Source organism: Phasianus colchicus, chromosome 33 (genome assembly GCF_987193195.1).
Source record: "Phasianus colchicus chromosome 33, bPhaCol1.hap1.1, whole genome shotgun sequence".
NCBI lineage: Eukaryota > Metazoa > Chordata > Aves > Galliformes > Phasianidae > Phasianus > Phasianus colchicus.
The window spans coordinates 1,500,603-1,517,174 of record NC_143468.1 but is presented as its reverse complement, the minus strand read 5'-3'; the positions used below and the strand labels follow the sequence as shown (position 1 = coordinate 1,517,174).

Here is a 16,572-nt window from a genome sequence, read left to right as displayed (position 1 = left end):
CGTGAACATCCCCCCCTTTAGAACAGCCCCCCCCACCAAGCAGACCCACTCCTGAACATCCCCACGTTGCCCCCCCCCCCAGATATGACCACCCCCCCACTCGTGAACACCCCTACAGGACAACCCCCTCCCACCTCCAACCCGGACCCCCCCCCTCGGTTGGGTCCCCCCACTCGTGAAGCCCCACACCCCACGGAACACCCCACGCGTGACCCCCCCAGGTATGAACCCCCCCCACAGGCTAAAACCCCCCCCATGCCCCCCACCCGGAACTCGGTGCCCCCCCCAGGTAAGAACCCCCCACTCGTGAACACCCCCCCTTTAGAGCAGCCCCCCCCACCAAGCAGACCCACTCGCGAACACCCCCACGGTGCCCCCCCCAGGTAAGAACCCCCCCACTCGCGCACAGCCCCACTTAAGAGCAGCCCCCCCCCCCAAAATAAAACCCCACTCAAGACCCCCCCCCCCAGTCCAACAGTTCCCAGCCCCCCCAAAACGTTGGATGCGGGGGGGGCCACGCGTGTCCCGTTCCCACGCGTGTGATGGTGAGTGGGGGGGGGTGCTGGGAAGGGGTGCCCCCCCCCCCCCCCCAGGGGTGCCCCCCCCGACCCCGAATTCTCGGGAATCTCCGCCTTGCAACACAGGAAGCGATGCTGGAAATCACCCCGGGGGGGGGGGCACACGTGGCCCCATTGCACCCGGATGGGAGGGGGGCAGAAATAGCCGGGGGGGGGCAAACACACGTGCAATGTGGGGGGGGGGGCACATGGCCTCATTGCACCGGGATTTTGGGGGGGGGGGGGCAAACACACGTGGCCCCACTGCACCCAGATTGGGGGGGGGGGGGGCACACTGAGGGGTGGGGGGGCACATATGGCCCTGTTGTACCCGGGGGGGGGCAAAGGGGAAACTGAGGCACAGAGAGCTCTTGGGGGGGGGGACACATCGGATCCACCCCCACTTGGGGACCCCAAAATGGGGGGGGGGGTGAATGGGGGGGGCAGAGACAAGGTGAGATGGCAGAGCTTTATTGACAAATTGGGGGGGGCGGGGGGGGCACCAACATGGGGAGCATGGGGTGATGGGGGGGGGGGTCCAACTGGTGACAGCGGGACCCCGTGGTGTCCTGGAGGAGCGCAGGGTGACAGGAGGACGTCATGGTGACGTCATGGTGACAGGAGGACTTCGGGGTGTCAGCGCTGCCTCCGTGGGGTCCAGGAGGACCCACGGTGACAGGAGGACCTCAATGACAAAGTGTGTTCATGGTGACAGGAGGACCCCGGTGACAGGAGGATCCCACGGTGTCAGCACTGTCCCCAAAGTTGACAGGAAGGTCCCCACGGTGACAGGAGGGTCCCACAATGTCCAGGAGGACCTCAGGGTGTCAGCGCTGTCCCCACTGTGTCCAGGAGGACCCACGGTGACAGGAGGACCTCACAGTGTCAGCACTGTCCCCAAAGTGACAGGAGGACCTCGGTGACAGGAAGGACCTCACAGTGTCAGCATCGTCCTCAAGGTGACAGGAGGGCCCCACGGTGTCAGCAGGACCTCAGGGTGACAGAAGTGTCCCATGGTGACAGGAGGACCTCACAGTGTGAGGGTTTCACGATGACAAAGGGACTTCACAGTGACCTCATGGTGTCAGGAGGACCTCAGGGTGACAGAATTGTCCCCACGGTGACAGGAGGACCCCATGGTGACAGCACTGTCCTCAAAGTGACAGGAGGGTCCCACCGTGTCAGCGCTGTCCCCACAGTGTCCAGGAGATCCCCATGGTGACATGAGGGTCCCCCCAGTGCCAGGAGGACCTCAGGGTGACAGAAGTGTCTCCATGGTGACAGGAAGATCCCATGGTGTGAGCGCTGTCCCCGTGGTGACAGGAGGACCCACGGTGACAGGAAAGTCCCAATGGTAACAGGAGGACCTCACAGTGTCAGCACTGAACCCATGGTGACAGGGGGACCCCACGGTGACCTCATGGTGACAGGAGGACCTCATGGTGTCAGCGCTGTCCCCAAAGCGACAGGAAGGTCCCATGGTGACAGGAGGACCTCAGGGTGACAGGAAGGTCCCCACAGCAACAGGACGGTCCCAATGGTGGCAGGAGGACCTCAGGGTGACAGAAGTGTCCCCACGGTGACAGGAGGACCCCACGAAGACCTCATGGTGACAGGAGGACCTCATGGTGTCAGCGCTGTCCCCATGATGACCGGAGGACTTCAGGGTGACAGGAGGTCCTCACAGTGACAGGAGGACCCCACGATGACCTCATGGTGACAGGAGGACCTCACGGTGTCAGCGCTGTCCCCGCGGTGTCCGGGAGGACCCCCCAGTGCCAGGAGGTCCCCAGGGTGACACGAAGGTCCCCCCGTCACCCATCGTCTCGCTCGGCCACGCGGCGGAACACAGCTGGGTACGTGACCCCCCCGCTGCGCTGCACCTTGCGGCCCTCCTCAGTGCTGGTGGCCAGCAGGGGAAGCACCGGGTCTGTGGCCTGGGGGGGCACAAGGGGGGGGGCTGTGAGGGGGGAGTGTGGGGAGGGGGTGTTGTTATGGGGGGGGGGGCAGCGTGGGATGAGGTGTTGTTGTGTGTGGGGGGTGGGATAAACAATGGGATGGGGGGTGCTGTTATGGGGTGGGGGGAGAAACAATGGGATGGGGTGTTGTTATGGGGGGGGCACAGCACTGGGGTGCTTTTTTGGGGGGGAGACACAATGGGATGGGGTGTTGTTATGGGGGGGGCACAGCACTGGGGTGCTTTTTTTGGGGGGGAGACACAATGGGATGGGGTGTTGTTATGGGGGGGGCACAGCACTGGGGTGTTTCTGGGGGGGGAGACAATGGGATGCGGTGTTGTTATGGGGGGGGGGGGGGGAAAACAATGGGATGGGGTGTTGTTATGGGGGGGGCACAGCACTGGGGTGTTTTTTTGGGGGGGGGCACAGCACTGGGATGGGATGCTGTGATTGGGGGGGGGAACACTGGGATGGGGAGTTGTTACGGGCAGGGCACAACAATGGAATGGGGTGTTTTTTGGGGGGGAGGAGGGGGGCACAGCACTGGGATGGGGTGTTTTTTTTTGGGGGGGGGGCGGGGGGGGGCAGTGCTCACCATCTCATCCGGCGGCACCTCCTGGAACAGTGGGTGAGCTCTGAAGTGCTGCAGCATCCATTGGTGAACCTCCAGCACGTCTGTGATGGTGTACAGCAAACCCTGCCCAGCACGGAGGTCAGGGGGGGAAACGGGGGGGGGACAAAGGTGGGGGGAGAGAAAGGGGGGAAGAGAAAGGGGGGAGGGATGAACGGGGGGGGACAAAAATGGGGAGGGATAAAAGGGGGTAGAGAAAGGGGGACACGGGAGGGCAAAAGGGGGGAGAAGGGGGGGGCAAAATGGAGAGGGACAAAAGTGGGGGAGAAAAGTGGGGGGGAGAGAAAGGGGGGGAGGGATAAAAGGGGGGGGGCAAAGGGAGGACATGGGGGGGCAAAGGGGGGACAAAGGGGGGAGGGATAAAAGGGGGAGGAGAAAAGGGGGGGAGAAAAGGGGGACACGGGAGGGCAAAAGGGGGGAGAAGGGGGGGACAAAGGGGGGGGCAAAGTGGGAGAGGGAAAAAAGTGGGGGGGAGAGAAAGGGGGGAGGGATAAAAGGGGGGGGCAAAGGGAGGGCATGGGGGGGCAAAAGGGGGGGCAAAGGGGGTGACAAAAGGGGGATGTGGGGCAGGGGGGCAAAGGGGGGGAGAGGAAAGGGAGAGGAACAAAGGGAGGGATGTGGGGGGGGAGGGATAAATGGGGGGGAGAAAAAGGGGATGTGGGCAAAGGGGGGGGACAAGGGGGTATCGTGGGGGGGGCGAGGGGGGAGAGAAAAAGGGGGGAGGGGCAAAGGGGGGGGACATGGGGGGAGGGAGGAGGGGATGGGGGGATGTGGAAGACATGGGGGGGGACAATAGAGAGGGACATGGGGGGACATGGGAGGGAGGTGGGGGGGTCACATTGGGACACGGGGGGAATGTGGGGCGGATGGGGGGGGATACATTGGGACGTGGGGGGGGACATGGAGAGGGACGTGTGGGGATGGGGGGGAACGCAAGGGGGGGTCACAGAAGGGGACAAATGGGGTCCTTGGGGGTATGGGCGGAGGGGATGGGGGGGTGCAGAAGACATGGGGGGGGATGTGGAAGGGAAATGCAGGGGATGGGGGGGGAGAAAGGAGGAGTAAAATGGGGGGGGACACACAGGGGTGAGATGGGGGGTGGGGGGAAGGTGGGACATGGGGGGAATGGGGGGGGGAATGCAGGGGATTCATGGGGGGGGAAGAGGAGGGGATATGGGGGGGTGATGTGGGGGGGGACACAGGGAGGGGATGTGGGGGGGGTGACAGGAGGGGATGTGGGAAGAGAGACACTGGAACATGGGGGGGGTGGGGGGGGGGCTCAAGGGTGGGGACATGGGGGGGGGAAGGGAGGAGAAAGGAGGGGGAGGGGGTGGACATGGGGGGAGTTGTGGGGGGGGCACAGAGGGGGACATGGGAGGGGAATGCGGGGGGGATGTGGGGGATTCACGGGAGGGGGACGTGGGGGGGTGACATGGGGGGACACAAACAGGGGACACGGGGGGTGACATGGGGGGGATGTAGGGGGGACACGGAACGGACATGGGGGGGGATGTGGGGGGGGGAATACAGGGAGGGCGGGGGGCTGACAAGGGGGGGGGCTGACAATGGGGGGGGGGGAACATGGGGGAGACGACGGGGGGGGGGGGGGGATGCAAGCAGGACGTGGGGGTGGACCATGGTTGGGGGGGGGGGGGCGACATACTGGAACACAGAGGGGACACGCGGGGGGGGGTGTGTGTGTGGGGGGGGGGGTGGGTGACACGGGGGGGGCACAGCAGGGCGGGGGGGGGGCAGTGCTCACCCCGGGGCGCAGCACGTAGCCGTAGTCGGCCAGCAGCGCCGTGCTGACGATGCGCCATCGGTGTTTGGTGCGTTTGAAGTGGGGGTCCGGGAACAGGAAGAACATCTTACTCAGCTGGGGGGGGGCACGGGGAAAAGGGGGGGGCACAGGGAGGCGGGGGGGGGGGGCTGCTATCAGCCATGCGGCTCCCTGGAGCCACGAGGGCACCCCTGGCTGCCCCACAGCTGCCCCACGGGACCCCCAGGACCCCCTGCCCTACCCCTGTGCCCCCCCTCTGCTCCCACTCATCTCCCTGCACCCCCCCCCCCGCACCCCTAAAACCCACCCCACAAAAAACTCCCCCCCCAAACCCAAAGACGTCCCACCAAAGACCCCTCCCCAAAACCCCCCAAATCTCCCCCAAAGATCCCCACCCCCCTGAGACCCCCAACCCCAAACTCCCCCCCCAAGCTCCCATCCCAAAGACCCCCCCGCCAAAGAGCCCCCACAAAGACCCCCCCCAATGATCCCAAGCCCCTCCCACCCCCAAAGCCCCCCACCCCCAAATCCCCCTCAAACCCCCCCCCAAAGACCCCCAGCCCCAAACACCCCCCAATGAGTTCCCCCCAAGACCCTCACCCCCAAAGATCCCCCCACAGCCCCTCCCCCCAAAGCCCCCCCAAACACCCCTACCCCCAAAGACCACCAACCCCAAATCCCCCCCCAGAACCCCCCCAAAGCCCCACGCCCCCAAATCCCCCTTAAAGATCCCCAACTCCAAATCCCCTCCAAAGCCCTCCCCCAAAGCCCCCCCCAAACGCTCCCCCAAACACCCCCACACCCAAATCCCCCCCCCAAATTCCCCACCCCTAAAGCCCCCCACCCCCAAAGCCCCCCCAACATCCCCTCCAAGGACTCCCACCCCCAAATCCCCCCAAAGCCCACCCCCAAAAACTCCCCACCCCCAAACCCCCCCAAAAGATCCCCCCCAAGGACTCCCACCTCCAAAAGCCCCCCAAAACCCTTCCCCTGCAAATCCCCCCACCCCCAAATCCCCCACCCCCCAAATCCCCCCCAAAGATCCCCTCTGAGGACTCCCAACCCCAAATCCCCCCAAAGCCCATCCCCAAAATTCCCCACCCCCCAAATCCCCCCCCAATGATCCCCCCCAAGGACTCCCACCCCCAAAAGCCCCCAAAACCCTTTCCCCCCAAATCTCCCCACTCCTAAAGCCCCCCCCCCCCAAATTCCCCAACCCCAAAGATCTCCTCCAAGGACTTCCACCCCCAAATCCCCCCAAAGCCCACCCCCAAAATTCCCCACTCCCAAAGCCTCCCACCCCAAATCCCCCCATGATCCCCTCCAAGGAATCCCACCCTCAAAAGCCACCCCCAAACCCTTCTCCCCAAATCCCCTCATCCCCAAATCCCCCCCCCCAAAATTCCCCACCCCCAAAGCCCCCCCAAAGATCTCCTCCAAGGACTCCCACCCCCAAATCCCCCCTAACGATCCTCCCAAGGACTCCCACCCCCCAAAACCCCCCAAAACCCCCCAAAACCCTTTCCCCCCAACCTCCCCACCCCCAAATCCCCCCCAAAGATCCCCCCCAAGGACTCCCACCCCCCAAAGCCACCCCAAAACTCTTCCCCCCCAAATCCCCTCACCCCCAAATCCCCCCAAAGCCCACCCCCAAAGTCCCCCACCCCAAATCCCCCCTAACGATTCCCCCCAATGACTCCCACCCCCCAAAACCCCCCAAAACCCTTTCCCCCCAAACTCCCCACCCCCAAATGCCCCCAAACATCCTCCCAAGGACTCCCACCCCCCAAATCCCCCCAAAACCCTTCCCCCCAAATCCCCCCACCCCTAAATCCCCCCCCCCAAAACTCCCCACCCCCAAAGATCCCCTCCAAGGACTCCCACCCCCCAAAGCACCCCAAAACCCTTCTCCCCCAAATCCCCTCACCCCCAAATCCCCCCAAAGCCCACCTCCAAACTCCCCCACTCCAAGTCCCCCCTAACGATCCTCCCAATGACTCCCACCCCCCAAAACCCCCCAAAACCCTTCCCCCCCAAATCCCCTCACGCCCAAATGCCCCCAAAGCCCACCCCCAAAATTCCCCACCCCCCCCAAAGCCCCCCCAAAGATCCCCTCCAAAGACTCCCAACCCCAAATCCCCCAAAGCCCACCCCCAAACTCCCCCACCCCAAATCCCCCCTAACGATCCTCCCAAGGACTCCCACCCCCCAAAACCCCCCAAAACCCTTTCCCCCCAACCTCCCCACCCCCAAATGCCCCCAAACATCCCCCCCAAGGACTCCCACCCCCCAAAGCCACCCCAAAACCCTTCCCCCCCAAATCCCCTCACCCCCAAATCCCCCCAAAGCCCACCCCCAAAATTCCCCACCCCCAAATGCCCCCAAAGCCCCCCCCAAACTCCCCCACCCCAAATCCCCCCTAACGATCCTCCCAATGACTCCGACCCCCCAAAACCCTTTCCCCCCAACCTCCCCACCCCCAAATCCCCCCAAACATCCCCCCCAAGGACTCCCACCCCCCAAAGCCACCCCAAAACCCTTCCCCCCCAAATCCCCTCACCCCCAAATCCCCCCCCCGAAATTCCCCACCCCCAAAGCCCCCCCAAAGATCCCCTCCAAGGACTCCCACCCCCAGAAGCCCCCCAAAACCCTTCCCCTCCAAATCCCCCACCCCCAAATCCCCCCCAAAGGTCCCCTCCAAGGACTCCCACCCCCAAATCCCCCCAAAGCCCACCCCCAAAATTCCCCACCCCCAAAGCCCCCCTAACGATCCCCCCCAAGGACTCTCACCCCCAAAACCCCCCAAAACCCTTCCCCCCCAAATCCCATCACCCCCAAATGCCCCCAAAGCCCACCCCCAAAATTCCCCACCCCCAAATCCCCCCCAAAAATCCCCTCCAAGGACTCCCAACCCCAAATCCCCCCAAAGCCCACCCCCAAAGCTCCCCACCCCCAAACATCCCCCCCCAAGGACTCCCACCCCCCAAAGCCACCCCAAAACCCTTCCCCCCCAAATCCCCTCACCCCCAAATCCCCCCAAAGCCCCCCCCAAACTCCCCCACCCCAAATCCCCCCTAACGATCCTCCCAAGGACTCCCACCCCCCAAAACCCCCCAAAACCCTTTCCCCCCAACCTCCCCACCCCCAAATCCCCCCAAACATCCCCCCCAAGGACTCCCACCCCCAAATCCCCCCAAAGCCCACCCCCAAAACTCCCCACCCCCAAGCCCCCCCAAAAGATCCCCCCCAAGGGCTCCCACCCCCAAAAGCCCCCGAAAACCCTTCCCCTCCAAATTCCCCACCCCCCAAATCCCCCCCAAAGATCCCCCCCAAGGACTCCCACCCCCCAAAGCCACCCCAAAACTCTTCCCCCCCAAATCCCCTCACCCCCAAATCCCCCCAAAGCCCACCCCCAAACTCCCCCACCCCAAATCCCCCCTAACGACCCTCCCAATGACTCCCACCCCCCAAAGCCACCCCAAAACCCTTCCCCCCCAAATCCCCTCACCCCCAAATCCCCCCCCCGAAATTCCCCACCCCCAAAGCCCCCCCAAAGATCCCCTCCAAGGACTCCCAACCCCAAATCCCAGCCCCAAACTCCCCCACCCCAAATCCCCCCTAACGATCCTCCCAATGACTCCCACCCCCCAAAACCCCCCAAAACCCTTCCCCCCCCCCCCAGCCCCACCTGCCCCTTGCGGAAGATGTGCGGGAGGTGTTTCATGGCGTTGGCTCTCACGCAGGCCACGTTCCCGAAGCTCCCGGGCTGCGCCGCCCTGAGGGCGCGGATCCGCTGCCGCGTGAAATCCCACACCTTCAGCCGCAGCTCCAGGCCCAGCGACAGCGTGCGGGGGAACAGCGGCGACAGCGCCACTATGGGGGGGGGGGGGGGGTCAGACCGACAACCCCCCCCACCAAGGACCCCACAGTGACCCCCTGGATCCCGCTGCCCCCCCCCCCCCATGCAGAACACAGCCCCACCGATCTGCAACACTCCTCCCCCCCCCATCCCAACCACCTCCATTCACCCCCCAGCCCCCCCCCAGCCCTATGCCCCCCCCACTGTCCCTCGCCCCCCCATTGCCCCCCCCAGGCCTGTGACCCCACACTGTCCTCTCCCCCCATTGCCCACCCCCCCCCCGGGCCGGTGGCTCCCCCACTACCATCCCTTCCCCCCCATTGCCCCCCCCCCAGGCCTGTGGTCCCCCCACTGTCCTCCCCCCCCCCATTGCCCCCCCCCCCCAGCCCTGTGCCCCCCCTTACTGTGCTCTCCCCCCCATTGCCCCCCCCAGCCCTGTGCCCCCCCCTGCTGTCCCCTCTCTCCCCCCATTGCCCCCCTCCCCAGCCCTGTGCCCCCCCCACTGTGCTCTCCCCCCCACTACCCCCCCAGGACTGTTCCTCCCCCCCTCACTGTCCCCTCCCCCCCCCATTGCCCCCCTCCCCAGGCCTGTACCTCCCCCTCACTGTCTGCTCCCCCCCCATTGCCCCCCCCAGCCCTGTGCCCCCCCATTGTCCCCCCCATGCCTGTGCCCCCCCCACTGTCCTCTTCCCCACTGCCCCCCCCAGGACTGTTCCCCCCCCCACTGTCCTCTCACCCCATTGCCCCCCCCCCCCAGCCCTGTGCCCCCCTTACTGTGCTCTCCCCCCCACTGCCCCCCCCCGTGCCTGTGGCCCCCCCCCCCCGTCCTCTCCCCCCCCCCATTGCCACCCCCATTGCCCCCCCCAGCCCTGTGCCCCCCCCATTGTCCTCCTCCCCCCCCATTGTCCCCCCCAGGACTGTGCCCCCCCCACTGTCCCCTCCCCCCCCATTGCCCCCCTCCCCAGGCCTGTGCCCCCCCCCACTGTCTGCTCCCCCCCAGTCCCCATCCCCCATCGCACCCCCCAGCCCTGTGCCCCCCCCCCGCACTGTCACCTCCCCCCCATTGCCCCCCCCCAGGGCCTCTGCCCCCCCCCCACTGTTCCCTCCCACCATCAGCCCCCCCCCCAGGCCTGTGCCCATCCTCCACTGTCCCCACCCCCCATCACCCCCCCAGGCCTGTGCCCCCCCACTACCCCCCCTCTGCCCTATTATTCCCTCCCCCCCCCAAGGCTTGTCCCCCCCCCACTGTCCCTGCCCCCCATCCCCTCCCCCCCATTGCCCCCCCCAGCCCTGTGCCCCCCCCCCCACTGTCCCCTCACCCCTATTGCCCCCCCATCCACTCCCCCCCCATTGTAACCCCCCCCTTCCCAGGCCTGTGCCCCTCCCCACTGCCCCCCTCACCCCCCCAGGCCTGTGCCCCCCCCCCCCAAACCACCCCACAACTCTGTGCCCCCCCACCCCCAGTCCTCCTGTCCAGGGCCATGCCTCCCCAAAAAGCTCCACGACCCCCCCCCACCCCCATTCACCCCCAGCCCCTCCCAGTGTTATGCCCCCCCCAGGTCCTCCCCCCAGCACCCCCCACCTTGAAGCCCCCCCCAGCATAGCAGCCCCCCCCAGGCTGTGCTCCCCATTGCCCCCACTCACACCATTGCCCCCCCAGGGCTGTGCCACCCCCCCCCAGCTCTGTGCCCCTCCCAGTGCTGTGCCCCCTCCCCCCCACAGCCCCCATTCACCCCATAGCACTGTGCCTCCCCCACCCTCACTCAGCCCCCCCAATGCTGTGTTGCCCCCCCCCCCTCCCCAAAGACGCCCAGGGCTGTTTGCCTCCCCTTTCGAGCCCCTCCAGCCCTGTGCCCCCCCCCGACTCCCAACCCCCCCAGCCCTGTGCCCCCCCCCCGACTCCCAACCCCCCCAGCCCTGTGATCCCTCCCCCAGCCCCCCCAGTTCTTTACTCCCCCATTGCCCCCCCCAACTCCAGTGCCCCCCCTTGGAACCCCCCAACCTCTATGCCCCCCACTCACCCAGCAGCCCCCCATAACCGCAGCCCACATCTGCGAACTCCACTTGGGGGGGCGGTTCGGGGGGGCCATCGGGGGGGGTCCCGGTGTCCCGGGGGGGGAAGAAGTCGGGGTACAGCGAGGCCCAATCCATGTCCTGTGGTCGGGGGGGGCTGCGGGCAACGGGGACGGCATCGTTACCCCCCCCCCTTTTCTTCCCGGGGGGGTCCGTCTCACTGCCGGTAACCCCGGGGTGGGGGAGGGGTTCCGGTGTTCCAACCCAGGCAACGGAGGAGGAATGGGGGGGTGGGGTCTCATTCCCGGTACCCCCGGGGTGGGGGGGGGGTCCCGGTGTTCCCATTCCAGATCTTGTGGGGGGGTCACATTCCCGGTGCCCCTGTGTCAGGCGTGGGGTCCCAGTGTTCCAATCCCAGCCATGGTGGGGGGGGGTCTCACCCCCGACGTAACCGGAATGGGGGTCCCGGTGTTCCATCCCTGGCCATGAGGGAGGGGGGCGGCGGGGGGGGTCTGACTCCCGGTAAACCCGGCCATACTGGCGGGGTCCCGGTATCCCCAACCCAGGCCACGCTGGGGGGGAGGGGGGGGCTCCCCTTCCCGGTACCCCCAGGTCGGGCTGTAGATGGGGGAGGGTCCCGGTGTTCCAACCGAGGCCGTAAAGCGGGGGCGGGGGGGTCGTTCCCGGTACCACCGAAGGGGGGGACGGGGGGGCGGCGGTCCCGGTGCCGTCGGACCAGGCCGGGCCTCGTGCGGCTCCCCGTTCCCGGCTTCCCCGGACGGGGCGGAAGGCGCCACCCGTTTCCCAGCCGCACTCACTGCCACAGCGCGCGGTCGGCGAGCGGGTTGGAGTGTGCCCGCTGCCGGTAGAACCGCTTCTGCGGCAGCGCCGCCGCCTCCTCCTCTTCCTCCGCCATGGCGCTACACGTGGGGCGCCGCTCGATGACGTCAGCGCGCGGCGCGGATCGGTGACGTCACTTCCGTCGGCGCGCGGCTTGCTTCCGCCGTGGGCGCCCCCCCCCCCCGTGCCTTCCCAGTGCTCCCAGTGCCCCTCAATGCCTTCCCAGTGCTCCCAGTGCCCTTCAATGTCCCCCCCCGTGCCCTCCCAGTTCCCCCAGTGCTCCCACTGCTCCCAGTGCCTCCTCAGTATCCTTCAATGACCCCCAGTGCCCTCCCAGTTATCCCAGTGCCCCCAGTACCATTCAATGACCCTCAGTGCCCCCCAGCGCTCCCAGTGCCCTCAAAGACCCCCAGTTCTCCCAGTGCCCCCCAGTGCCCTTCAGTGCCCTCCTATGCCCTCCCAGTGCCCCCAGTGCTCCCAGTACCCTTCAATGCCTCCCAGTGCCCCCAGTGCTCCCAGTGCCCTTCAGTGCCTCCCCAGTGCCTTCCCAGTGCTCCCAGTGCCCTTCAGTGCCTTCCCAGTGCTCCCAGTGCCCTTCAGTGCCTCCCCAGTGCTCCCAGTGCTCCCAGTGCCCTTCAATGCCCTCCCAGTGCTCCCAGTGCCCTTCAATGCCTTCCCAGTGCCCCCAGTGCTCCCAGTACCCTTCAATGCCTCCCAGTGCTCCCAGTGTCCCCCAGTGCCCTTCAATGTCCCCCCCCCACGCCCTCCCAATTCCCCCAGTGCTCCCAGTGCCTTCTCAGTATCCCTCTATGACCCCCAGTGCCCTCCCAGTTCTCCCAGTGCTCCCAGTGCCCTTTAGTGGTCCTCAATGCCCCCCAGTGTCCTTCAAAGCCCCCCAGTGCTCCCAGTGCCCTTCAATGCCTTCCCAGTGCTCCCAGTACCCTTCAATGCTCCCCAGTACTCCCGGTGCCGCCCAGTGCCCTTCAATGTCCCCCCCCGTGCCCTCCCAGTTCCCCCAGTGCTCCCACTGCTCCCAGTGCCTCCTCAGTATCCTTCAATGACCCCCAGTACCCTCCCAGTTCTCCCAGTGCCCCCAGTACCATTCAGTGGTCCTCAATGCCCCCCAGTGTCCTTCAAAGCCCCCCAGTTCTCCCAGTGCTCCCAGTGCCCTTCAATGCCTTCCCAGTGCTCCCAGTGCTCCCAGTGCCCTTCAATGCCTTCCCAGTGCTCCCAGTGCTCCCAGTGCCCTTCAATGCCTTCCCAGTGCTCCCAGTGCTGCCAGTGCCCTTCAATGCCTCCCAGTGCTCCCAGTGCCCTTCAGTGCCCTTCAATGCCCTCCCAGTGCTCCCAGTGCTCCCAGTACCCTTCAATGCCTTCCCAGTGTCCCCCAGTGCTCCCAGTGCCCTTCAGTGTCTCGCCAGTGCTCCCAGTACCTTTCAATGCCTTCCCAGTGCTCCCAGTGCCCTTCAATGCCCTCCCAGTGCTCCCAGTGCTCCCGGTGCCCTTCAGTGCCTCCCCAGTGCTCCCAGTGCTCCCAGTACCCTTCAATGCCTCTCCAGTGCTCCCAGTGCCCTCCCAGTGCTCCCAGTTCCCCCTCCATCCACCCCATGATGCCCCCCAATGTTCCCCCCCCATCCACGGTGCCCATCCCCCTCTGTGCCCCCCCCCCTCCCAGTCCATCCCAGTACCCCCCCCAGCCCTTCCTGGCAGTGGGGTCGGAGGGGAATTCGGTGCGGTGCTGAAACTGGAGGTGATTTCTGAGAAGGGCCCCGGGGGGTGTTGAGCAACAGCGGGGCTGCCCGTCCGTCTGTCCTTCCCGTCTGTGTGTCTCATCCATCCGTCCTTCCCAGCCGTCTGTCTCATCTGTGTTTCCCAACCATCTGTTCCCCATCTGTCTGTCTCACCCATCCGTCTGTCTTTTCCACGTCTGCTTTTCCCCGTCCATCTTTCCTATCCCTCTGCCTTCCCCATTCTTCATCTTCCCCATCCGTCTGCCTTTTCCATCTGCCCATCTGTCCATCTGTCCATCTGTCCATCTGTCCTTCTTATCCACCTGCCGTCCCCATCCATCTGCCTTTCCCATCCATCTGTCCGTCTTTCCCATGTTTGCTTTCCCCACCCATTTCTCCCATCTGTCTGCCTGCTTTCCCCATCCATCCGTCTGTCTGTCTTTCCCATTCACCCACCTTCCCCATCTGTCTGTCTGTCTGTCTTTCCCATCCACCCACCTTCCCCACCCCTTTGCTTTTCTCACCCGTCTGCCTTCCCCCGTCTTTCCCACCCGTCTGCCTTTTCCATCTGTCCATCTGTCTTTCTTACCCACCTGCCCTCCCCATCCGTCCATCTTTCCCATCCATCTTTATTCCCCAACCATCTTTTCCATCTGCCTCCCCCATCTGTTTGTCTGTCTTCCCCATCTGTCCGTCTTTCTCATCTTCCTATTTTTCCCATTTCTCTGCCTTTCCCATCCTATCTGTCTTTGTCCATCTGTCCATCTGTCTATCTGTCTATCTGTCTTTCTCATCCATCTGCCTTTGCCATCTGTCTGCTTTCTCCATCCGTCTGTCTGTCTTTCCCATCCACCTCTTTCCCATCCACGTTTTCCATCCCTCTGCCTTCCCCATCCATCCATCCATCCATCCATCCGTCCGTGTTCCCCATCCATCCGTCTGTCCACCTTCCCTATCCATCTGTCTGCCTTTCCCATCCATTTTCCCATCCGTCTGCCTTCCCATCCATCCTTCTGCCTTTCCCTAGCTGTCCATCTGTCTTTCCCATCCATCTTCCCCACCTGTCTGTCTGCCTTTCCCATCCATTTTCCCCATCCAACTACTTTCCCTATCTGTCCATCTGTCTTTCCCATCCATATTCCCCATCCATCCATCCATCCATCCATCCATCCATGTTCTCCATCCATCCGTCCATCTTCCCCATCTGTCTGCCCTTCCCATCAAATTTCCCATCCATCTGCCTTCCCATCCATCCTTCTGCCTTTCCCTAGCTGTCCATCTGTCTTTCCCATCCATCTTCCCCACCTGTCTGCCTGCCTTTCCCATCCATTTTCCCCATCCAACTACTTTCCCTATCTGTCCATCTGTCTTTCCCATCCATATTCCCCATCCATCCATCCATCCATCCATCCATCCATGTTCTCCATCCATCCGTCCATCTTCCCCATCTGTCTGCCCTTCCCATCAAATTTCCCATCCGTCTGCCTTCCCCATCCATCCTTCTGTCTCTCCCTATCTGTCCACCTGTCTTTCCCATCCATGTTCCCCATCCATCCATCCATCCATCCATCCATCCATCCATCCATCCATCCACCCACCCACCCATGTTCTCCATCCCTCCATCCGTCCATCTTCCCCATCCATCTGCCTTCCCCATCCATCCTTCTGTCTTTCCCCATCTGTCCATCTGTCTTTCCCATCCCTTTCCCATCCACCTTTCCCATCCCTCTGCCTTCCCCATCCATCCATCCGTGTTCCCCATCCATCCATCTGTCCATCTTCCCTATCCATCTGCCTTCCCCATCCGTCTGCCTTCCCATCCATCCTTCTGTCTTTCCCTAGCTGTCCATCTGTCTTTCCCGCACATCTTCCCATCCATCCATCCATCCATCCATCTGTCCATCTTCCCCATCTGTCTGCCCTTCCCATCATATTTCCCATCCATCTGCCTTCCCATCCATCCTCTGCCTTTCCCCATCTGTCCATCTGTCTTTCCCACACATCTTCCCATCCATCTGTCCATCTTCCCCATCCATCTGTCTGCCTTTCCCATCCATTTTCCCCATCCAACTGCTTTCCCCATCTGTCCATCTGTCTTTCCCATCCATCTCTTTCCCATCCACCTTAGCCCATCCCTCTGCCTTCCCCATCCATCCATCCATCCATCCATCCATCCATCCATCCATCCATCCATCCATCCATGTTCCCCATCCATCCATCTGTCCATCTTCCCTATCCATCTGTCTGCCTTTCCCATCCATTTTCCCATCCGTCTGCCTTCCCATCCATCCTTCTGCCTTTCCCTAGCTGTCCATCTGTCTTTCCCATCCATCTTCCCCACCTGTCTGTCTGCCTTTCCCATCCATTTTCCCCATCCAACTACTTTCCCCATCTGTCCATCTGTCTTTCCCATCCATATTCCCCATCCATCCATCCATCCATCCATCCATCCATCCATCCATCCCTCCATCCATCCATCCATGTTCTCCATCCATCCGTCCATCTTCCCCATCTGTCTGCTCTTCCCATCAAATTTCCCATCCGTCTGCCTTCCCATCCATCCTTCTGTCTCTCCCTATCTGTCCACCTGTCTTTCCCATCCATGTTCCCCATCCATCCATCCATCCATCCATCCATCCATCCATCCATCCACCCACCCATGTTCTCCATCCCTCCATCCGTCCATCTTCCCCATCTGTCTGCTCTTCCCATCAAATTTCCCATCCGTCTGCCTTCCCCATCCATCCTTCTGTCTTTCCCTAGCTGTCCACCTGTCTTTCCCATCCATGTTCTCCATCCGTCCATCCATCCATCCATCCGTCCATCCATCCATCCATCCATCCATCCATCCATCCATGTTCTCCATCCGTCCATCCATCTGTCCATCCATCCATCCATCCATCCACCCATGTTCCCCATCCCTCCATCCGTCCATCTTCCCCATCCGTCTGCCTTCCCCATCCATCCTTCTGTCTTTCCCCACCTGTCCATCTGTCTTTCCCATCCTTCCCTTTCCCACCCACCTTTCCCATCCCTCTGCCTTCCCCATCCATCCATCTGTCCATCTTCCCCCCATCCATCCGCTCCCCCCCCCCCATGTGAAGCCACAGTGGGGCAGAGCGCAGCACCCAGGAAGTGGCTGAGGGATTGGGGGGGGGGGAAATGGGGGGGTCCTGGGGGGAGCCGTGTCCAACGCAGCCCTCC

At 63.9% G+C, this 16,572-nt stretch overlaps 1 protein-coding gene across 1 annotated transcript; it reads right to left on the bottom strand.

The window, feature by feature from the left end:
- Window positions 1–1,033: 1,033 nt before the first annotated feature.
- METTL1 (methyltransferase 1, tRNA methylguanosine) lies at window positions 1,034–11,777 on the bottom strand. Its single transcript, XM_090128483.1, has 7 exons — window positions 11,617–11,777; window positions 10,807–10,955; window positions 8,615–8,799; window positions 4,909–5,022; window positions 3,111–3,212; window positions 2,052–2,494; window positions 1,034–1,993 (listed from the first exon to the last, which is right to left on the bottom strand). The coding sequence occupies exons 1-6, from the start codon at window positions 11,712–11,714 to the stop codon at window positions 2,372–2,374; spliced, it is 771 nt and encodes a 256-aa protein (XP_089984609.1). The 5' UTR covers window positions 11,715–11,777; the 3' UTR covers window positions 1,034–1,993; window positions 2,052–2,371.
- Window positions 11,778–16,572: the final 4,795 nt, after the last annotated feature.

Bases quoted from the DNA above. Each gene is read 5' to 3' on its own strand.
- METTL1 (XM_090128483.1), bottom strand. From the start codon at position 11,714: ATGGCGGAGGAAGAGGAGGAGGCGGCGGCGCTGCCGCAGAAGCGGTTC. The intron at 10,956-11,616 runs GTGAGTGCGGCT...CGTTGCCCGCAG, and splicing joins GCCGACCGCGCGCTGTGGCA to CCCCCCCCGACCACAGGACA. The intron at 5,023-8,614 runs GTGGGGCTGGGG...GCCCCCCCCCAG, and splicing joins ACATCTTCCGCAAGGGGCAG to CTGAGTAAGATGTTCTTCCT.